The following is a 22,930-nucleotide window of genomic DNA, read 5'->3' as shown; positions in this document are numbered from 1 at the left end:
TGCATTTGACCCCAACAATGACATTTTTCTCTCCACTAATTACCATTGATTACCACATCTCTCTCTCTCTCTCTCTTTCTGCATATTCTCTTTCCACTTGCCCCTCCCTCAAGAACTCCATAGTGTTAAAAGGGCTACAAACAATAGCGAAGAAAAAGTGAGTGCATTTGGTGTATTATTACCAAACAATGTCATTTTCGTCTCCACCTATTATCACTCTAGACCCCATATATTGTGCACATATGTTGGTCTAACTCTTCCATTTTTCCTTAAGTATAAGACACGGCGGTAAAGGAAAAGATGTTTGTCACATAGCAACACTGTTCATTGATATTTTTCTTACAAGAGGACTTAGGTTCGAATTTTAGGAATGACGAATTCGCAATCAATTTATTCGCTCCCCTTTAGTGTGTGTATATATATTGTTGTATAAGACAAACGATAGTGTTAGTGGGTTAAATTGTTAAATATTAGACGGAGAAGGAGGTCGGTGGGGATTGAATCTATACCATGATGCATACACATTATTGTTTTCCGCCAACAAAGATTAAGAGAAAATGTGAGTGGGTTTGCCTCCAACAATGACATTTTCTCTCCACTAATTACCATCGATTACAACTCTTGCTTTTGCTTCCTCTCCTTACTCTGCCCTCATATTTAAATCCCATCTCTCTTTCTCTGTTTCAGCATATTCTTTTGCTTTCCCATTCTAGTTGATAGTTCACAGTCCACACTCCATTTCTAGCTTTTGCCTTCAAAGCCTTTTCTTCTCCTTCAAAATTTCTCAATCTTTTTTTCTGTATGTAACGAACTGCAATTAATCGAGACAAGGAGTCAACAGTTATGTCAGCATCCCTTTATTCGTAACTGCACGGTGAGTAAAGCGATTAGTGACGGATAGGCACCCACAAACGTTACTGTAGCGGCCAAAGGTTACAAAAACAAAAAGGTGATTAGTGCTTGTTTTGTTTTTGTTTTGTTTGATATTTTTGTTTAGTATGTATGATTTGGAAGAACCTCTGAACATAGGTTGAGTGCTCTTTCACGATATTGTTTGAACGATTTTCATGATGCCATTCAGCACGTAATCTGCCTCTCTCCTTCTCATACATTAAGCTTCAACTTTATATGATCCTTATGAATCTATTTTGTAAGTAAATAAACAAAATATGATTCTTTCTGAGAAAATGAAGTCCAAAAATCAAATAGATATTATTAAATATAAGTTTAAGATAAAAGGTATTCATTGAGGGATAGGGATCCTCTCGGATCCCTTCCATCAATTCCACCAAGTTTGAGAATCCGGATCGTGGAAATTTGATCCAACGACTATAAATAGTGATCTCCTTTAAAAGGTATAATAACTATAACCGTTTGATCAAATTTCAACGGCTTGGATCCCCGGACTTGGTGGATTTGGTCGAAGGGATCCGGCTCTTTCCTTCATTGAGTTCTACAAATATAATTAATGAGTAAATTGTAGCAATGGTCCCTCAACTTTAATCAAATTGGAGCAATGGTCCATCAACTAAAAATCTATTACCATTAGTCCCTCAACTCATCAAAATGTATAGTTATGGTCTTTTTTTTCAACTTTGTTAGAATTTTGTCAAAATAAGTTATGTTTGAAGGACCATTGTTACAATTGGGGTCCATCAACTCATCAAAATGTGTAGTTATAGTCATTTTCTCCAACTTTGTTAGAATTTTTTCAAAATGAGTTATGTTCGAAAGACCATTGTTACAATTGGGTTAAAGTTAAGAGATCATTACTCCAATTGCGTTGAAATGTGATTTGATTTGGTTGGGATTTAAGGTTTTGAAGGAGCTCTGGATGTGCAGGTTGTGCTCGATTTCGTTGACGTTGAGCACGACTTGATCTTGGCGGCTGATGCCTCTGCATCTGATTTGATTCGGAGTATTGCCAAGCAATACGGGGTCAATTTTGATGAGTTTTGTGTAAATTTTGGAAAATTGGTTCGTTTAGGTAAATTGGAAAACAAAATCATTGATGAATTGATTTTAATTTTTTTTTTTTATGTTCTTAATATTTACTTGGGCCCATATTGACACATGGCGTCTAGTCATTATCCATATTGACGGCACGTCATCAATTAACGGCTGACTTAATAACCAACTTAATAGAGGTACGAAACTGTCCCAAAATTAAGACTTATGATTTTGAGATGAAAAAAACTTTATGTACCAAATATTGAAAATCATGAAATTTCATGATAGTAAATTGAGATTAACCTAATAAAAAAATAAGAGTTCTTTTATAATTAAAATAAGGATAACAAAACGTACCAAAAACTTGGTACGTACCAAATAAGGATAACACAAAGTACTAATAACTTGGTGCGTACTAAATAAATAATTGCATAATGTATCAAAAGTAATATTTTATAACTTACCAAAATACTAATACGCACCCGAATGAAATTTATATAACGTACCAATAATGTACTAAATGATTGGTACGTTATATTTAATATATGTGCATGCTATATCTCATAAATGTATGTTAATAGGATATTTGATGTATTTTGAGAATTAAAAACAAAACAAAAAAGAAAAGTTTAGTTGAGCTAAAAAAAATTCTTTTCAAACGAATTATAATAAGATAACATAGGATATTTGTTGTGGTTTTAGGAGATTTGTGATATTAATTTGTGAACTAATTGGTAAATTAAATCTCATAAAAATCATAATTTTTAATTAAAAATTAGTAGAAAAATGTTTGATCAAAATTTTAAAAGGTATACATGTTTGATTCAAAATATTTAAAATTGAAGCACTTACATCAAAACGTCTTTTTATAAAACTCAAAGTATGTTATGGGGAATAACTTTTCATTTTGAAGAGACTATATAAACAGTTGTGGAGAAAAAGTGGGTGCATTAGTACCAAACAGTCTTTTTTTTTTTCTCGTGTTTCGAAAAAAAAAAACAATGTCTTTTTTCTCTCAAATGATTATCTTTTGTGAACTATGTAGATCTGACTCTTATGTTATTCCTTAGTTATAAGACACGGCGTGAGCTTTATTATTTGGTCGACACAGCTGCTATCTCAATTAAAAAAAGGGTTCTGATTAATTTTCTCTGTGCAATTTAGAGCAAACATGGAGCATTCACGTACCAATGGAAAGCTTGTTTTATTGAAATTCCTGCATGGTTTCATTCTTTTATGGATGATCACATGTCCGGAATCTGCAGCACTTCACAGCCCTACTCTGCTTGGAAACGAATCTGACCGCTTGGCTTTGCTTGATTTCAAGAAAAGAATAACTGGAGATCCTCTCAATGTCATGAGCTCATGGAATCATTCCACCGATATCTGCAGTTGGTTTGGGGTTTCTTGTCACCGTTCCACCAAAAGAGTCTTGACGTTGAACCTAGAAGCTCAAAAATTGGTAGGCTCCCTACCACCTTCCATTGGAAATCTTACTTACATCACTAGACTCAACCTGGGAAAAAACATGTTTCATGGTGAAATTCCTCAAGAAATAGGTCGTCTAAGAAGCTTGCAATACCTCAACCTGTCTAGCAATTCTTTCAGCGGGAAAATTCCAACTAATATATCGCACTGCGCACAACTAAGAATGCTTAATCTTGAAGTCAATGGGATTACTGGGTCAATTCCAATCCAACTCATTTCATTGTTGCGTTTAACTCATCTGAGGCTTTCAAGTAACAATCTCAGTGGAACCATCCCAGGTTGGATAGGAAACTTTTCTTCTTTGACTAGACTTCATCTTGGCGACAATAATTTGCAAGGAAGCATACCCACTGAGCTTGCGCATATAACAGGCTTGGATAGCCTCATAGTTTCAGAGAATAATCTGTCTGGTATGGTTCCATCTAGAATCTATAATATTTCTTCCATACGTTATATCAGTGTTTCTGTCAACCAGTTGCATGGAGAGCTACCACCAAATCTCGGCACTATGCTTCCTAATCTCGTAGGATTTTACTGCTTTATGAACAAATTCAGAGGAAATATTCCTGCATCATTTTCCAATGCTTCTAGATTTCAATTGCTTGATCTTGGTATGAATTGGCTTACTGGGACACTCCCTGGTGAAAGTCTAGGAAGCTTGCGAAGCTTAGTTAAGTTAAGCGTTGAAGGCAATCAACTAGGAAAAAGGAAGGTTGGTGACTTGAATTTTCTCAGTTTCTTGGCTAATTGCACTAGTTTGGAGCATTTGGGTCTTGGCTTTAATAATTTTGGTGGAGGAATTCCGGGATCCATAGCCAACCTTTCGACCCAACTTCATTATCTTAGTCTGGGGGGAAATGTTATACATGGAAGCCTCCCTAACGGCATTGGAAATCTTATAAACTTGACCTTTCTAGCATTAGAACATAACCATTTGGGCGGTATTGTCCCTGATGAAATTGGGAAGCTAAAGAAGTTAGAGCAACTGTATTTGGATGTTAACCAATTTTCTGGGTCAATCCCATCTTCCCTTGGTAACATGACTTCATTGTTAAACCTCTACATGGAGTCTAACGGGTTTGAGGGAAGTATACCTCCAAGTCTTGGAAACTGCCAAAACCTATTGGATCTTGACCTTTCAAATAACAACCTTACGGGCACCATACCTAAAATGCTTATGAAGCTTTCAACCCTTTCAATTTCTTTAGACCTGTCTGACAATTATTTGACTGGTCCACTGCCCTTTGAAGTGGGTGATTTAGTGCATCTCATGGAGCTAAATGTATTAAGAAACAATTTATCTGGTGAAATCCCGAGCAGCCTCGGCAGTTGTGCTAGTTTGGAGCACTTGTATTTGCAAGGTAATAAGTTTCAAGGAACAATTCCTCAATCTCTTAAAGATTTAAAAGCCTTGGAAAAACTTGATCTTTCAAGCAACAACTTGTCTGGTCAAATTCCTGAATTCATAGGCAAGCTTGGTGCTCTCAAGTATCTCAATCTTTCATATAATGATTTTGAGGGCGAGTTGCCTAAAGAAGGTATTTTTGCAAATGTAAGTGGTGTCTCTGTTCTTGGGAATCATAGGCTTTGTGATGGCATCCCACAATTACATCTACCTCCATGCCCCCCAAAAAAACACCACTCATCTCGAGGATTACATTCCCCAAAAGTAGTCATCCCCATAGCCTGTGTACTTGGAATCATAATTGCTTTATCTTGCTTCTTTGGTGCTTGTTCAAAGCTAAAAAGGTCAAGAGATAGACTTGCAACTTCACGTTCTTATAAGGATTGGAAATTAGGTGTCTATTACTCACAACTTGTTGAATCAACTAACGGGTTCTCTCTGGATAATCTTATTGGTTTGGGAAGTTTTGGTTCTGTTTATAAAGGGGTAATTCCTAGTGATGGAACAGTAGTTGCTGTTAAGGTATTAAACCTTCAACAACAAGGAGCTTCCAAGAGTTTCATGGATGAATGCAAAGTTTAAGGAGTATAAGGCACCGTAATCTTCTCAAGATCATGACTGCATGCTCAAGCATTGATAACCTGGGCAAGGACTTCAAAAGTCTAGTTTTCGAGTTCATGACAAATAGAAGTCTAGACTCAATGTTGTATCCAAGATATGAGAAGGAATCTCCAAGTAAAAGAATGAGTTTTATGCAAAGATTGAACATTGCCATTGATGTTGCTTCTGGTTAGATTATCTCCACCACCATTGTGAAACAACCATTATTCATTGTGATTTAAAGCCAAGCAACGTACTTCTTGATGAAGATATGGTAGCTCATGTTGGGGATTTTGGTTTAGCAAGGTTCCTCTTTGAAACATCAGATGACCCCTCATTCAGTCAAACAATGTCATCTCAGCTCAAGGGTTCTATAGGCTACATTCCTCCAGGTATGAGTTTCTATTATTCTAACTTCCTTTTTATGTTCTTAGTAAATTATCACTAAAGATCAACTAATTAATCTCTATTGATGAAAAATACATTACTGCCCTTTTTTTTCTTGGAAAATAAGTAGCATATAAATATAAAGAAGATATTGTTCTAATAGTCAATTGCATACGACATATTGTATGTCCTAGCAGAGTACGGCACAGGAGGCCAAGTTTCCATACTTGGAGATGTTTACAGCTATGGGATACTATTGCTGGAAATGTTCACAAGAAAAAGACCTACCAATGACATGTTTAAAGGTGGTCTAAGCATTTACCAATTTGTACCCATGGCTTTGCCTGACCATGTCATGGACGTTGTTGACCATTCAATTATCCTCGACCTCGAAACAGATGGTGATGTCAACAATGACATAGTGCGAGAACAAACTCCATCCAGACGTAACAATGGTGGCTCGGTGAAAGCAATGAAATTAAAGGAATGCTTGGTTTCAGTGATGCAGATAGGACTCTCTTGTTGTGCAATGTCACCAAGGGAGCGGATGCTGATGGACGTGGTTGTCAGAAAAATGAGCGCAATCAGAGACTCGTACCTTAAAGTTTAAGAAGACTTGAAAAGGACAAAGCATGCTGCCCAAAGGAGAAAGGACATGATCACTCATCAATAATATTTTCCACTCTCTACTCACCAAAATTTTCTTTCTATTTTTGCTTTCTTTCTCTTGCTATCGCTTTGAATTTTGTCTCGTTGATGTTTGTGGTGTGTTTTACTTATATGACTTGAAGCTTTCGAATTTTAATGTGTGGTGCTTTTTAGAATTTTAATCATTAGTGGTTTTTGTTGGATAATTTTTTTTATGCTCTTTGTTGAATGGCTAACTCTGCAAAAAGTAGTCACAAACTGCTACAGCTTTGATAGAATTTGCAAATGGTGTTAGGAGTGCGAGAGAGGTGAATAGTAAGAGCCGAAAGTTACGTGATGGTGAGAGCTTAACATTAAGGTTTAGTACAAAGGGTTTGGAGTGAAGGGGACGCTCAAGTTAGAGCATTTTTTTCGTTGTAGTTGAAGTTCTAGGATCGATTTTCCACTCCATAAAATCGTTTTTGTATAAAACAAAACAATAAATTAAAAATGAAAATTGCTAACATTTCTTACCATATGTTTTATTAGAAAAGAACGTGAGTATCAATAACAATTCTCAAAATAGTTAGCATTGTCACAGTAAATTTACATATAATATCCTTAATATAATGCACATACGTATTTTAGCAAGTTTTGTTTTCTATACACGTATTAATGATTCGTTAAATTGTATGTTTTTTAAAACTCCAAGTACAATACATATTTTTTTCACGATTAAAATATATTATTTTCACATGTCTTTCAATAATACATATAAAATACACAAATTTTTACCCATATTTTTAACATATTATCGATTAAATAAATATTAAAATAAAAAAAATGCTCAAATTTTCAAATTATTATGTTAGTAAAATTATACATGTGCTTCACATACTATACCTTTTACTAATTATGCTTAACTTTTGACCTTCTTTTTATTTTTACCACTTTCGCTTTAGTTTTGAGTCCTATTTAATCGTGTCAATTTACCCTCCCACCACAAAAATAAAAAAGGGAACTTTAACGAAAAGCTCCCGGTACTGTTCACTTTAATGAAAAACCACATTTTTACATTAAAAAGTCAATCCTAATACTGTTCACTTTACCCTTTATTTTGTCTTTATCGTTAAAACTCAAAGTTTTCAAACCCTTTTCATTAGTTTTCCTAAATAAAAAATTATAAGACTAATGAAAAATCCCTCACCAACTTATTTTTACCCAAAAATATCTAATGAACGTTTTTTAATCATAAGGACAATTACAAATTTTATGAAGAAATAGCTTTAACTTATTTACGATATAGTTACCGCGCTCAAACTAAACTCATATACAATACTATCACCACCGCTCTCTTGTTTTTGTCATCTCTACTAATTAAGAAAATACTCATTGTCATCTTTACTAATTAATAAAACACTCACTATCAATCAAAACCGTATGAAATTACCAGTTTAACTCTCTAATTAAAACAGAACATGAATAAGAAATATGGGGCAGAAATGTAATTTCACACAACCAAATTTTGTTTTTTTTTCCTTTTCAAAACCTCACATATATGTAATCCTAACATGTCTCTAATTAAAAAAAATTAAAAAAAATTAAAACTTTCTACTCCCACATTCTCTATCACTATCTTCCTCTCTCCTTCTATTTCAAAAACAAAAATAAAATAAAAAATTCTCTCACACTTTGTGTGTGCCCATATGCTGGTTATTATTTATAGTAATTCATTAAGCGTTTTTTTTTATTAAATTATATAAAGCCATTTTGATAAAAGTGAAGTTATATACATAAACACTTTTTAATTTTCACACAACTTGATAAATCTTGTCAGTTATTTTCGTTTGATTCATTAATCTGACTATCAAAATTAAAACGAGTGTGAGAGTCATGATAGGTGAAATTCATCTACCCAATAATAAATAAGAAAAAGAGGAAATTGTACAAATGGTCCCTCAACTTTAATCAAATTGGAGCAATGGTCCATCAACTAAAAATCCATTACCTTTGGTCCCTCAACTTATCAAAACGTGCAGCTATGGTCCCTCAACTAAAAATTCATTACCATTGATCCCTGAACTTTAATTCAAGTGGAGAAATGGTCCTTTAACTTTAACTCAATTGTAGCAATGGTCCTTCCAATATAACTCGTTTTGACAAATTTTTTGACATAGTTGACGAAAAGAACCATAATTATACACTTTGATGAGTTAAGGGACCCTAATTATATAAATGGTCATTCCAACATAGCTTATTTTGACAAAATTTTGACAAAATTGATGAAAATGACTATAGCTACACATTTTGATAAGTTGAGGGACCAATGGTAATGGATTTTTAGTTGAGGGACCATTGCTCCAATTTGATTAAAGTTGAGGGACCATTTGTACAATTTACTCTAAGAAAAAAAAACTGAAATTGTTGTATGAATTTTTAATTGAAACTTAAAAGAAAACAAAACATTAGCCCTATTCGATTCTCTGTGTCATTTGTGCTCTCATCTCTCATACAGTAGCAGCCCTTCGTCCGAGTCCTCCCCAGCTATCTTCGGTAAGCATCGGTCCTTTAGCTACTCGTTCTTCCTCTCTAGCTTTCGCGTATGTAGAAACTGCTGCTTAATTTTGAATTTTTTCCATCTGAAATTTAAATTTCTAGCCGAATGCGCATTCGATTAGCCGTTTTAGGGTTCCTTTTCTGTTCAATTCATGAATCGTTTCATCTATTTACACAGCCTTTTTAAATCCCACAACTAGTTTTCTGTGATGGGAATTAGGCAATATCGCAAGCGCTCAGAAGTTGAACGAGTAATTAGAAATTAAAAAAAAATTGGATTTTTGTGGGTGTTTTCTGTTTTTGTACTTATGGGCCAATGAACTGCTTTTCATTGATGATGAAATTGCACATTTTCTTGAATTTACATTCTTTGTTAGTCCTTACCCCTCATGAATTGGTGTTACAAAAGTAAACCGCTTTTATTATTTTTGTGTATAGTTGTAAAAGAGTTTGCAAATATTCATAGCTGATCGATTTGGCGTCAGTTTCGTGATTTGTGAATATAAGCACCTTGCAATTTGGCATGAAATTGTTTAAATTATGCAGATTTGCAAATTGGGTTAGTCTTGAAATTTTGAATTTGTAGAAGATGCAAGAGCATATTCTGAGGGGCTCCCGAAAGCTAAGTGAGTCCGCTATCTACGTAGCTGGCTAGGGTTCTAGTTAATTTGGGAGTTTTTCATGTTTTCCTTTATGTTCTGTGGAGTCTTTATTTATAGGATTATGATTTATTTAGTAGGAATAGGATTAAATTTTAATTTCGTAGTTCCTAGTAGAATAAGGATTTCTTAGGAAAAAAAGGATTGGGAATTCTAGGCTGCTGTCCTCTAGTATCAATAGGCTATGAATGTATTCAGATTTTATCAATATATTCTCAGAGTCAGAGTTTCCTTTTGGGTTTCTTTCCAAAGGACTCAATTATCTTCGTTCCAACTTCGATTATATTTGCTCTTTTATCTCTTTTATCTGTTTTTTATTGTTTGGATTCTGTTTCTACTGCGATTTGGCTCTATTCTCTCTGTTGGACAGTATCTTACTTTACCCTGTTGTTGCAGGAACATGGCGAAGCATCATCCTGACCTGATTATGTGCCGGAAGCAACCTGGAATAGCTATTGGAAGGTTGTGTGAGAAGTGCGACGGTAAGTGTGTAATTTGTGACTCTTATGTGCGTCCTTGCACGCTTGTTCGGGTTTGCGATGAGTGCAACTATGGATCTTTCCAGGGAAGGTGTGTTATCTGTGGAGGGGTTGGAATTTCTGATGCTTATTACTGCAAAGAGTGTACTCAGCAGGAGAAAGATAGAGATGGCTGTCCGAAAATTGTGAATCTGGGAAGTGCCAAAACAGATCTGTTCTACGAACGGAAAAAGTATGGTTTCAAGAAAAGATGATCTTTAGCAGGTCAAGTTTCGTTTAGCTTCCGGAAATCATTTTGTTGTGTTCATCATTGAGGCTTAGGCTATATTACAATCAGGTATTTTTCTTAGGAAGCTTGCTTATTCCTGCTCGTATGCTTGACTCTTCTATTTTGTCGTTCGATATGTTTCCAACCTACTCTCATTTGGTAATTCTCCCTCGTAATCTTTGTAGTTAGTCTGTGGCATCCATCTATGGATGTTTGAACTCCTCATTATACTTGGAGCTTTGTTAATCCAATTTTAAATATGCGATTTTATGTTCATTATCTCAACTTGTCATTTCCTTTTTATCTTCTACTGAAGTTGCGAAGGGATTCTGCTAAAGATTGCTTGTTGGTTAATGGTCTTTCAAAATCTCAATTTAATTCATTCCGCTTAGTGATTTTGGCCAGATAGCGTGTCTTTTCCGACCTTTTGCTCCAGAATTCGATCCCTTTCCTGTAGATTAGGGTAGTCAAAAGAAAAAACACCTGTATACAATGCGATTAGAAACTTATGCTCTACAGATGTGCACCTTTGGTAGATGATCCAACCATACAGATTGGATACCAACCATTCAGATTTTGATCAAGCTCCATAAGGTTATTGAAAAACCATATATTTCAGTATGTACGTATACATATATTACGTCTATGGTAAAATAAAAATCATTATGGCGTGTACGACAAATTGAAGCACCCATAAATTTACGAACGGAGGATAAATAATTAAGAAATAGTTATATTGTTGGTTGTGACATCAAACCTCATTGGCTTTCCCGCTTCATGTACAAAAAAAAAAAGGAGAGAGACCTGTTGAGGTGATATGAACAGAAAGGGATCCGGTTGAAATTTGATCCAACGGTTATATTTATTATCATTTTTAAAGGGGTTCTTGTTTGTAGTGGTTGAATCAAATTTCAACGGTCCAGATTTCAAACTAGGTGAATTAGGTGAAAAGGGATCCGTCCGATAAGAGCAACCAAATTTTATGTCCCATGCCACGTAGCAGTCCCCAGTACAATCATTGGCTGGTCAAAACTGCCAACTGGCAACACCAGCATCTCTTAAAGGATCATCACTTCCAGCAACTGGAACACGTCATGAACCAATTTTAACAAAAATATCTATTCAGCAGCAGCTTGTTGCTGAATATATCTCATGGCAACCAATTTCTGTCATCAGTAAAAGTCAATGAAAATTTGTCACCTACCCTTCAACTTCACTATAATCAGCAATCACTTAGAAGTTTAGAACTACGATTTAGTAGTATTACTCTTAATGTGTAAGTGAGATCTTTTTAGTTTGACTCACATGAATGACGATAATGTATTAAATTTGTGTTGAGTTTAATACCTAGTTGGTGACTAACACATTGTATCGCCTAACTCAGCCTCCCTCCCTTAGACCATCTCCAATGGTGATTTATAACCTAAAATTTCCCCTTTCCCCCCCCCCCTCCCCCTCCCCAAAAAATCCACTCCAACCCATGACCCAAAATTAACCTAAAACCTAAAACTCATTTGAGGGTCAAATACCAGCCCAGTTTTAGGCCACAAAGCAATGCAATAAGTAGCCCAACGGCTACTTTTTGTAATCTAACGGCTACGTTTAAATGGGCCGTTGGTTAATCCAACGATCCAGGTTCAAATATTTTTTTTTAGTTTTATATTTATGTATTTATTAAATCCAACGGCTTAGATTGAATATAATCAAATCTAACTGTAAAAAAAAAAAGATCTAACGGTCAAAATTTAAATCCAACAGCTAGAATAATTTTAAAAAATTATTTAACTTAAAATTCAACCAAAAACTCTATAAATACCTATGTATTTGTTCAAACATCCACACAAAACTTACTTTTCTCCTACAATTCTTCCAATTTTTCTTTATACCATTTCTTCTCATTTCCAAAATTTTCAAGATGGCAAAAGAGCATGTTAGAGGTCGTAATTGGACCTTTGACGAAGATATTGCTTTATGTTTGGCATGGATTTCTGTTAACAAAGATGGTGCCGTCGGCACCAATCAAAATAGAAATGTTTTGTGGGGTAAAATCGTTGATAAGTTCCATGAAAATTCCAACGCCGATCGAAGGGAAGTTGGTGGTGTTTATGATCGGTGGAAGATTATCAACAAAGCGTGCACTTTGTGGAAGGGAAGTTTGGAAAGAGTCATGGTTGACGTGCCTAGTGGAAGGAGCGCCTCAGAAATTGTGATTTTCTTTGTTGATATTTTAGTTGTCATGTACATAATAGTATTTTGCAACTAATTGTTTTTATGTATTTGTTGCATAGGGTGACAAAGTAATGACAATTTACAAGACAAGAACTACACCAAAAAATCAAGCTTTTAAGTTGCATCATGCTTGGAACTTCCTCAAGGATTGTCCGAGGTGGGGAACCGATGCGAATCAACAATGTGGAAGATTATTTCATAATGAAGCCCCACCCCCAAATGATGTCAATAAAGGTGTGAATTTTGCCGACAATGAAGGTGTCGACCAAATGAGCCCAACTTCTTCTTTTCCAAGGCCCCCGGGTAGAGATAAGCAAAAGGAAGCAAAGAGAAAAGGGAAGTCTCAAGATCCGATACGTGCACAATTTGCTAGCGAAATGGCAAGAATGAACGACAACCAGTGCCGTCGGCAAAAAGAATCGGCCTAAATGTTTTTGGCCATGAAGGAACAAGGGGATAGGGAGCAAGAAAGGTACGAAACTAATTTGATAATGGAGGACCTCGACAAATACACTTCAGAAATGAAGAAATACTTACGTGGTAAGCAAAAGGAAATTTTACGAAGGAATGCCACAAGGAGTATATTTCAAGATGATGATTCATCTCAAGACTATCACCCAAGTCCATCACCAAGTCAAGATGGTGGATATCATTATTAAGTTTATGTAGTCTATGAGTTTTCGATTGTATTAAGTTTATGTGGTTTATTAATTGTCTTTTTTTTTTTTAAGTTTATGTGGTTTATTAAATGTCGTTGGTATTAAGTTTATGTGGTTTATCATGATTTTCATGTATTGATTTAGTGATTTTTCAAAATTTATCGGAATTTAAATATTTTTAGGTTAAAATATTCATAAAATTAATTTAGGATAGTCTACATAATTTTTTTTTTTTAAAAAATAGCCTTAATTCATTCTTTGATAATCTGGGGCTAAAATTTTAGGCCAGAAGGGTTGGAGTAGAAAAGCTGTTTCTGGGCTAAAACCTAAATTTTTTGGGCTAAATATTTTTAAGTTTTAGGTCACCATTGGAGATGGTCTTAGAGTATATCATCTTTCCCGCTTAAATGTAGAACATTGTTGTATCAAAAAAGGCTTTCATGCAACGGAAATGCTACCTCAAATTAATTATGTACCACCACTAAAAGAGATAAGACACATAACAATGTGTAATTATTTCACAATAACATCACCTGTGCATTCCGTTGTGGATAAATTTTTCTCCTCTATACAGGACTTGAAGACACAATATAGTACACCAATAAGTTCCTCTACTCTATACATGCCGCAAATTACAACGACCAGAACACTAGTTCCCTTTTCAATCGAAATAGTTATGTACAAGTCGAGCTACCAAACCAACCTTCACTCTTTTTTGTACATCACCATTTCTCCAACCTGCATGAGTCCCCCCACCCCCACCTGCCACCAACAACCTCCAATGCGTCATGAGCTTAAAATCCTATCTACTCATTATTGTAATAATTTCGGACTTTCTCATCCCTTTAATCATTTAAATAAAAAAACTCACCCCTTTAATCAATGCAAGACATTGCCTGTTGAGAAAGACACCCTCCCCCGAGGGTTTAACCCTCCCCACTCCCCAACAAACCCAAAACGATGACTTGGCTTCACACAATTCCTCCACTTCGCCGCCTTGAGACGTGTTGCCCAGTCATCCGGGCAGGCCCAAAATCCCCCATTAAGCTAACACAAAACCCCCTTCCTTTCCTTGTCAAATCGAAATCACCTTCTGACAAAAACAAATGTGAAAAAAATACACACCCCCAAAAGAATCACAAATTAAAAAACCCTTCTTGTTAGTGAAACTTTCCCCTTTCTTCCTTCCACTCCCACCACTTTGAATTGAACACCTTCATACTCCTCTGGCTTTCACTACACGACGGAACCCACCGAGACCTTTCAGTTATTTATCATCCCCTCCCCTCTCTCTCTCTCTCTCTCTCTCTCTCTCTCTCTCTCTCATCAGTCGGTGTCTTTTAATGACAGCAGTTGGAGCCACCGTTTAACTATTATCTCTCTCTCTCTCTCTCTCTCTCTCTCTCTCTCTCGCTATATATATATATAATATATATATACATATATATAATGGCATCCACCTGCACACGCGTCTCCGCCTGACCATCACCTCCTCTGTTTTCTCCTCTCCTCTTTCTCTCCCTAAAGAAACAAAATGCATGAACCTTGCTCTCGAAGTATCCCCATCCATTAGCATTACTTGCCCACAAAGCGAAATCAAAAACCAAAAGAACCCACCTTTCAAATCCAATCTCCTATTTAATCACGCCCATCTCTCTGTATTTCGTCCCCATTGAAATCCCAGAAATCTTCCCTGTTTTTGTTTTGGTTATGTCAACCGGCTCTCACAGCGGCAATACATCGAACACATTCGTGGCATTCTTCGAGGGCTGGCTGGTCCGGCAAGAACACTTCCTCGACGAGCTCCTATCGGCCCAGCGGACGGTCGACGAGGCCCGAGATGAAGACCTCCAAGATTTGATATCTCGGGTTCTCCTCCATTACCAGCAGTACTACGACGAGAAATCGCGACTTGCCCAGCGGGATGTTTTCCTGGTTTTCTCCCCGACGTGGTTTAGTTCCTACGAAAGGACCCTCCTTTGGATCGCCGGGTACAAACCGGGTCTTGTATTCCGGATAGTGACGGAGTCGGTGCCCGATTTCAGCGACCGGCAGCGGATCAATATAGCCCGGCTGAGGGTGGAGACCCGGATCGAGGAGCGCGCGCTCAACGACAAGCTTGCCAATATTCACGAGAGCGTCGCGGCGCCGCCGTTCGTGGACGTGCTGCGGCGGTACGGGAGGGCCAGGGACGGGGAGATCGTGGAGGACATCGCGGTGATCGAGTCGCTAAAGCCGGCATTGGAGTCCGTGCTGGTGAATGCCAACTTGCTGAGGACGACGATGGTGACGAAGCTGGTGGAGATACTGAGCTCGAGGCAGGCGGTGAGGTTTTTGACGGCGGTGGCGCAGTTTCAGCTGAAGATTAGGAGTTTGGGGTTGGAGAGGGACGCCGAGAAGCGGAGGGAATTGAGCGGAAGGAGCGGCGGCGGTGGGAGTCCAATTGGTAGTACTAGTAGGTGGTAGAATTTTCTAGAATTTTGTGGCTTATTGTTAATTTTGAGGTTTTATTTCGGAGGAAAATGTATGGTGGGTTAGGCTAATAATTTAGATTATGGTATGCTAATTTTGGGATGTATACTATATTATATTTAATATGATTGTATTTAGCAATGGAGCTTGGATGATGTATATTTTTTTTAATACAAGTGATATTTTTATTTTAATTTATTATAAGGTTCAGGGACGGTTTAAATTCGAAACACAATGAGTTTTAATTTGAAAGGCAATGAGTTTTAATGCAGAGCTACGTAGCTGGGGAGGGGTGATGCAATTTGTGTTTTAACAAAGTTCAAACAAATTGTAACTTGAATAGAATTATGATGTAATTGTCCAAGTATTTGTGAATATTGGTAAGTTGTTAAATGAATATTGGAATGGAGGGAATGAATCACATATATTACTGAGAATTTTATGGTTTTTGGAATGTGGTCAAGAGAACAAGACTTGATCAGACTTCTACTCAAATTTTCTCCTACTTGGGGCCAATTAGACCAAATTTCAAGCGCTTAAGAAATGTAATCCTTAAGATGTATAAGTGTCAAGTGATCAAGAAAACAAGACTAAATCAGATTGTAAGTTAGCTTTTCTCCCACTTGGAGGCCAATTAGACCAGATTCCAAGCGTTCAGTAGCAGCTTTTTATCTCATGGACGATAGCTGTTAATCAAAAATATGTTTTCAAAAATTATAGATATATATCAGCTCACTTGGCCTTGATGGGGGAGAAGACGACATTTTGGAAGGTTACAAGCCTACAAGTTACAATCAAAGATGTAACTGCTTATGACGTTTAGCTACCCGTTACTTAAAATCTCATCTTCCTGAACCCAACATATTTTGGCAAGTCGTCATTTACCATAATGATGAAAAAGTGTAAAACCCTTGCATTAATCTAACAAAAATCTATCGTCTGACACAACAGCTTGTGATGGGAATTTTGCTTCTGTTGTGTAAGATAACGTGGTCAATACAGACGCCTTGGCAGCTTTCTGTTGACCCAACCACCAAGTTTAGCAGTCTCTGGTCGTAAGTTTCAAAAGGTTCATTTCTTTTCGTCACTCCAGTTATGCCGCCGGCGCCTCCCCAGGTATGGCGCTTTTTTGGCGAATAACTCAGTTTACCACTTACTGAAAAGTGAGATGGTTTATTTGGGTCTTTCAGAACTATGAAAAGTCGAATGCGGCGATCTGCTGAGATCGTTTATTTGTCTTTCAGAACTATGACGATACAATGTTCAAAAACCAGAATTTATAAGGCGTCCTTAATTTTGGTTGTCAATGGATAAGTTTACTTCATCCCATTTGACATCAGACAACCTTGTTAATGAAACAAACTTGCGGAGGGAGCTGAGATTCGGAGAAGTTACACTGCTACAGGCGGCTCCGTTGGCTTGACGCAGGTGGCTTGAAGCTGGCAATGCCAGTGACTTCCCTGCCGGTGACCAAGGAGTTGATGTCATACGTGCCTTCGAATGTGTAGATGGGTTCCAGATCACCGAAAGCCTGCAAGGTGACCCCAAAATGAAAAGGGCTCAAAAGGTGAAACTAAAAGGTGGACATATATAACAAACGCCCGTGTCAAAAGAAACAGCCTCGCAATTGCACGTTTACAAATCAATGCAATCGGATTCCTAATTAAAGATGTACATAGCGAACGTTGCAAATTCTTTTACTGCAGACAAAGGTAGGACAAAGGAATGGGTATGCAAGTCAATCAAACAGAGCGAAAGTTCAAACTCAATCCTATCATTGCTTTCGAGTCCTAGCTTGAAAATTCATCTAATAAAAAACGTTCCAATCCTTCTATAGATTCTAAAACGTAAAATTTTAAATCCACAAATAAGCAAATTACCTTTGCAACAAGAAAATCAGATAAGATTCCGTTGCCACCTAGCAATTCCCTCCCCAGAGCAACTGTTTCCCTTGCTCTCAGAGTGATCCATGCCTGAAAATTGCACACATTTATTATTCTGAATATTTTGAATGGATAAGCAATAGGATAACCAAATGCATCAGGACGTCATTTTTTCTTACCTTCCCCATGCTAGCATGACCTGGAGTCATTTTACCTGCCTCATACAGCTTGCAGAGGCGCCAGCCTATAAGAACCATAGCTTGAACATTACCAAGCATACGAACAAGTTTCTCTTGGTTGATTTGGAAAGCTGCAAGGGGGGCTCCAAATTGTTTCCTCTCCTTCAGATACCTTCCAATTCCTTATAATTCAGACTCGGTACCAAGGAAACTTGAAAATACACTGAATTGAAGATGTGAGAGAGAGAGAGAGAGAGAGAGAGAGAGAGAGGCTTAGGCACTTTTTAATACCTGTGACACATATCATAGACTCCCATAGATAAACCAATAGGTTGCCAGGCAACCATGACACGCGAAACAGCAAGAACCTGTTTTCAGCAGTTTAAATCAACATCAAATCAATAAATACTCATGAAGACAGCATTATATGTGTCATTCTAACGTGTGAGAAATGAGAGACCATAACAATGTAAACTACTTGAAGATTCCTTAACAAATGAATCAATTGATTCACATCTGCTTTATGTTAGGGCAACAGAATGAAAAATTTTGCTCTATGCTACGTAGAAAGAAGATTCAGAGTTATAACTTTGGGATAATGTCAACGCAGTATCAAGCCTTATCTCTCAAAAGGTGAAGAAAGAGCTAAACAAGAACAAAGATGAATCTCTAGTCAAGCTTCAACATGATCTCCAAATCACAGTACAGAAAGTAATACCTCTCATGTCTTGTTTATTAAACATATGGTCGAATAAGAAGTAGAATTTATGCCTAAATTACTCTAAAGGGAGAAGATTAAACAAATTCCACCAACACGGCTTTGCAGCTTACCTTGCTAGTATCCTGAAAAGAATTAACACCAGGCAGCCTTTCCTCATCAGGAACAAATACTTTATTTAAGAGAATATCTCCATTTTGAACAATGCGCAGACCAATTTTATTTTCTATTTTTGTAGCTGCCAGTCCAGGGGCATTCTTCTTTATTATAAATCTGAAATAGAAGGAGAAAAAAGGCTTTCAACATGAGAGTGCTGCTACAGAAAACCATCATGCTGACTTTTGGATTAATCTAGAGCATCTAAATACCAACACGATGTGGATGTAAGGGGAAACATAATCAGAAAGAAATATTCATAGAATTTGCATAACTTTGAAGCTAAAGAAATATTCATAAAATTTTGCATGAGTTTGAAGCTTAACTAACAAGTTCCGAACACATACTAAGAGGTTGATCGCATGTTTCTGTTTTACATACCCATTAATCTGATTTGTTGTTGTATTCCTAGCAAAAATAACCAAGACATCAGCAAATGTACTGTTTCCTATCCATCGCTTTTGGCCCTCAAGTATCCAACCTCCTTCCACCTGATGATCCCAACAACACAAAGAATACGTGATATAGCATGAGATCAGAGCCATGACAAATACCATTTAACAACAGAAATAAAGAAGCAAATGGGAATGTTGAAATCCTTGACCTTTGTTGCTGTCGTTCTCAAGGCACTCGCATCACTTCCGTAGTCAGGCTCAGTCAAACCCTTTAACATGCAGATGAACAGATTTCAGTATCTTGACATTAGCATAAAAATATATCAGACACATATCATAAAAAAGCAGCTTACCCAGCAGGCTACAGTTTTAAATTCAGCCAATGAAGGTAGATATTTCTGCTTTTGAGCTTCTGAACCACATAATGCTGTTCTTGACAGTCCAGAAAAGTTACACTAGTTGTGAGTCTTGACTTGTCAACAGCATCATTTTTCAGTGAAGGTTTGGTTATTTAAAATCAAAATGTCAAAAGTAAAATTATCCAAATCTAACCAATAGTAAGCATTGCTAGTGAGGAATGAACCAAGACGAAAGTAGAACAGCTTGCATCAACTCTAGCAAGTTCAGCTGTAGCAAAAGCACTTGCCGTAATAGAAAGACCAGGACACCCATAACCCTGATAGCAAGAAGGCCAAAAGCGAGTTTAGCAACCCATCCACCAAATTTTTGAACGCAAGATTTAAAAGTAACATATTAAGATATGTATTAAGCACCTTGATTGTGCCACCAGCAATGCGCAATGCACCAAGCTTTGGAATAATTTGAAATGGAAACTCTGCCTTCTCCCAGTACTGAAAAAACGAATTCGCATATCAATCGAATTGTTTATAGTTAGATCATTACATACTTACTGTTTTAGCATTAATATGAAATGCACAAATGGATAGAGCAAGAGGGACACCTCTGCCATAATTGGAGCGACGTCTTTCTCCATACACTTTCTTACTCTCAATCTCATAGCCTGCTCCTCAGGAGTCAATAGATCATCAAACTGGTAATAATCCGAGGCTGTGAATTTTTAAGGCCAAGAGATAAGAAAATGGAAGTTAATAACTAAAGCTGCCTAGTTCACTTCAAATTACAAATCTAACTCACAATCAACTAAAGCGGTGCACGAGAAATGTACAAAATATTCACAAATAAACAAACTAAAAACAAACTAAAATGCAAAAAATAGACATGATGAATACGCAAATCCGAACGATTCCATCAAATCAATAGTCTGGATTCACATAACACGCGGAAATCCTAAACTGTTCTACAAAAGAGAACTTCTCCATACACACATATACGAGTTTATGTATACCATATGTATATATAATGATGGTTAATGTTCTTACCGCAGGGAGGAAAGGTGGATGCCGGCGTTGCTTGTGGAAAAGCAAGTGAGACATCCAATGCAGGGGAATTGAAATAATTCGTCCTTTCATTCTTCTTAACATCATCTGCAGAAATCAGCAAAGTAATAGCTACGGTCAAACCGAATCGAAAATTCGAAATCACAGCCACATGGTCAGCTTATAACAATTGCAGAATAAACCAAATCAACACCAGAAGCTTCAAGTTCAATCCAATAACTTCACTTAATGCTTAACTCAAAAATTAACCCACAAAATAAAAAATCGGAATTTCAGTATAATTTCCATCAAAGTTGTGATCTTTAACACTTCTAGGAGACCCCATATGATTGCAATTTGTAAATATAGAATTGTTTAATCCATCATTTCTGATCGTTAAAAATCCATAAAAATAAAAATAAAAAATAAATCTAATTAAAAGCCAACAAAAATTAATCAAATAGCTGGAAATACGATTGAGCTGAATATTTCACCTTGATTCGGAGGAACTGTCATGGCGACAAGGAGGAAAATTGGGAGCTCGGAGCTCGAACTGTTGGCGTTCGGGGGAATTTTCTTTTCCTTTTTCCGTTGGGAGAGGAGGGAAATATTTAGGACGGTGATGAATTTGGAGAGACAATACGTAAGGATATTTGCGGATCAGCGATGAGGGAGACGAGTTGGCACGCAACTCCAGGCAATGATTTTTTTTATATTTATACTATAAGTGGACAAAATAACCCATTGTTTAGATTTTTTTTTATATTTTATACTATAAGTGGATAAAATAACCCATCAGCTTTTAACTGTCTTTTTTTTTCAAATCATATCGGGACTTTAGCTTTGCAGTGTATTTTGACATATAACCTTGTTTCATGTTGACAACAAGCGAGGCTAGTACAACTTTTGTGATTTGCTATGACATGTCAAAAGATCCATGTGAGTTTGCTATGACATGTCAAAAGGTGCTCAAGCCTCGCTTTATACTAACAATAAGCGAGGATATGGCTACCTATGCACATTGCCAATGGAATGTAGCAGTGCGTTCAATGTCAACATTTTCCTTGCACAATATAATGCTTCCCATTGTTATAATTCGTGAGTTGTTAGAATGGCAAATTTTTTTTAGAAAAAGTATGACACCCAAATAAAACAACTAGCGTTATGACCTTATACTTGAATAGTCTTCCTGTTGGGACCAAATCAAGTGATTGATTTGGTTCAGTTTTACTTATAAATTTTGCTCTGATGAAATACATGACGAGTTATGTTTTGTAGATACGGGCATAACCACTTTGGATTGGTAGATGTGCTCCTTATATGCAATTGAGTTTTGTAAACATGGTCATAGCCACTTCAAATCCGATAGATTTGCTCTTCATGTGCAATCGAGTGCTTCCTTGCAAATCAAATTAATTTTGTTGATGCACAAAATCATTGAGGACTTTGGTACAACAGAAAGTGTTAAGTTTGTGACCTTCGCTAGATTGTTCTGGTCACTAGTGTGGATAAGTATGTAAATGGATAGGGACAGGGAAGCAAACACAAGATGTACGTGGTTCACCCAGATTGGCTACGTCCACGGAGTAGAGGAGTGCTTATTAATTGTGAAGGGTTTACACAAGTACATAGGTTCAAGCTCTCATTTAGTGAGTACTAATGAATGATTTAGTACAAATGACATTGGGAAATATTGTGAGAGAATGATCTCTATTTATAGAAGAGAGTTTCTAGTTTCATTCTGACATTGACACGTGTCGTGTTGTGATTGGCTTCTGATGTTGACATGTGTCGCGCTATGATTGGCTTCTGATGTCCACACGTATCATGCTGTAATTGGCCTCCTGGTTGTAGGGAAACTCTTCTGGGTCCTTGACGGTATAACGTTGACCGGTGCTCACTAGTTTCGGGATTGGTCAAGTATGGTACAAACAGTGCTCTCCTAAGTTCCCGAGTGAGGGAAGCTCCTCAGTTAGGGACTTGCAAGATCCAAGCCATTGAGTAATCACGAAACTTCTAAGTACTGAAGTGTGGTATCATTTTCACTTGTCTTATCTGTCTCATACGTAGATGTGGCATCTTCTCTGGATGTACTTTTCTTTCATCCAAGGGTGGTATCTTTAACCGATGAAGATGCACAAGGTAATGTATCAATTTCACTTAAAGCTTACTTGTAGTTTCGGGCTTGGTCAAGTACGATACAAAACCCTATAGTAGGAGTCCCCCAAGTCGCCGAGCTAGAAGATTTGCTGAAAGAGGTAACATACAAGGTAAGCAATCAGACTTCCAAGCAAACAACCTGGATCGGAGGTTCGACTTCGGCTTCCAGTTGATTGTTCTTCTTCTCCTTGTGTCGTAAACAGCAACAAGGATAAGGAGAAGGAAATTGAGAAGAGATGATATGAGATACTTTTGCTTTTGAA

General features: G+C 36.9%; 5 protein-coding genes across 6 annotated transcripts; 4 read left to right on the top strand and 1 right to left on the bottom strand.

The window, feature by feature from the left end:
* The first annotated feature begins 624 nt into the window (after window positions 1-624).
* LOC103433664 (putative receptor-like protein kinase At3g47110) lies at window positions 625-6,684 on the top strand. The gene is made up of 3 exons (XM_017331982.3): window positions 625-949; window positions 3,115-5,835; window positions 6,028-6,684. The coding sequence occupies exon 2, from the start codon at window positions 3,122-3,124 to the stop codon at window positions 5,423-5,425; it is 2,304 nt and encodes a 767-aa protein (XP_017187471.1). The 5' UTR covers window positions 625-949; window positions 3,115-3,121; the 3' UTR covers window positions 5,426-5,835; window positions 6,028-6,684.
* Window positions 5,715-6,440, top strand: LOC108173219 (probable LRR receptor-like serine/threonine-protein kinase At3g47570). The gene is made up of 2 exons (XM_017331893.2): window positions 5,715-5,835; window positions 6,028-6,440. The coding sequence occupies exons 1-2, from the start codon at window positions 5,715-5,717 to the stop codon at window positions 6,438-6,440; spliced, it is 534 nt and encodes a 177-aa protein (XP_017187382.2).
* Window positions 6,685-8,873: 2,189 nt separating the features above from the next.
* LOC103433615 (PHD finger-like domain-containing protein 5A) lies at window positions 8,874-10,698 on the top strand. 2 transcript variants are annotated; one of them, XM_029101265.2, is made up of 3 exons: window positions 9,029-9,057; window positions 9,560-9,639; window positions 10,069-10,698. In XM_029101265.2, exon 3 carries the CDS (start codon window positions 10,073-10,075, stop codon window positions 10,403-10,405), a length of 333 nt encoding a protein of 110 aa, XP_028957098.1. In that variant the 5' UTR covers window positions 9,029-9,057; window positions 9,560-9,639; window positions 10,069-10,072; the 3' UTR covers window positions 10,406-10,698. The 2 variants fall into 2 exon arrangements, with proteins under 2 accessions (XP_008370107.1, XP_028957098.1); XM_008371885.4 differs by lacking the exons at window positions 9,029-9,057; window positions 9,560-9,639 and adding an exon at window positions 8,874-9,010.
* A 1,636-nt stretch (window positions 10,699-12,334) lies between these two features.
* On the top strand, window positions 12,335-15,773 carry LOC103408449 (protein ZW2-like). Its single transcript, XM_008347302.3, has 2 exons — window positions 12,335-12,657; window positions 15,038-15,773. The coding sequence occupies exons 1-2, from the start codon at window positions 12,335-12,337 to the stop codon at window positions 15,771-15,773; spliced, it is 1,059 nt and encodes a 352-aa protein (XP_008345524.2).
* Window positions 15,774-16,932: 1,159 nt separating this feature from the next.
* On the bottom strand, window positions 16,933-21,237 carry LOC103408450 (acyl-coenzyme A oxidase 4, peroxisomal-like). The gene is made up of 13 exons (XM_008347303.4): window positions 21,002-21,237; window positions 20,511-20,615; window positions 20,072-20,178; window positions 19,884-19,961; window positions 19,663-19,786; window positions 19,464-19,537; window positions 19,320-19,379; window positions 19,097-19,206; window positions 18,673-18,832; window positions 18,133-18,209; window positions 17,842-18,013; window positions 17,660-17,752; window positions 16,933-17,310 (listed from the first exon to the last, which is right to left on the bottom strand). Exons 1-13 carry the CDS (start codon window positions 21,021-21,023, stop codon window positions 17,179-17,181), a joined length of 1,314 nt encoding a protein of 437 aa, XP_008345525.1. The 5' UTR covers window positions 21,024-21,237; the 3' UTR covers window positions 16,933-17,178.
* Window positions 21,238-22,930: the final 1,693 nt, after the last annotated feature.

The sequence above is a fragment of the Malus domestica genome, chromosome 04 (genome assembly GCF_042453785.1).
Source record: "Malus domestica chromosome 04, GDT2T_hap1".
NCBI classification, from domain to species: domain Eukaryota; kingdom Viridiplantae; phylum Streptophyta; class Magnoliopsida; order Rosales; family Rosaceae; genus Malus; species Malus domestica.
Note: the sequence above shows the minus strand (reverse complement) of the source record. Positions and strands in the feature narration are given on the sequence as shown.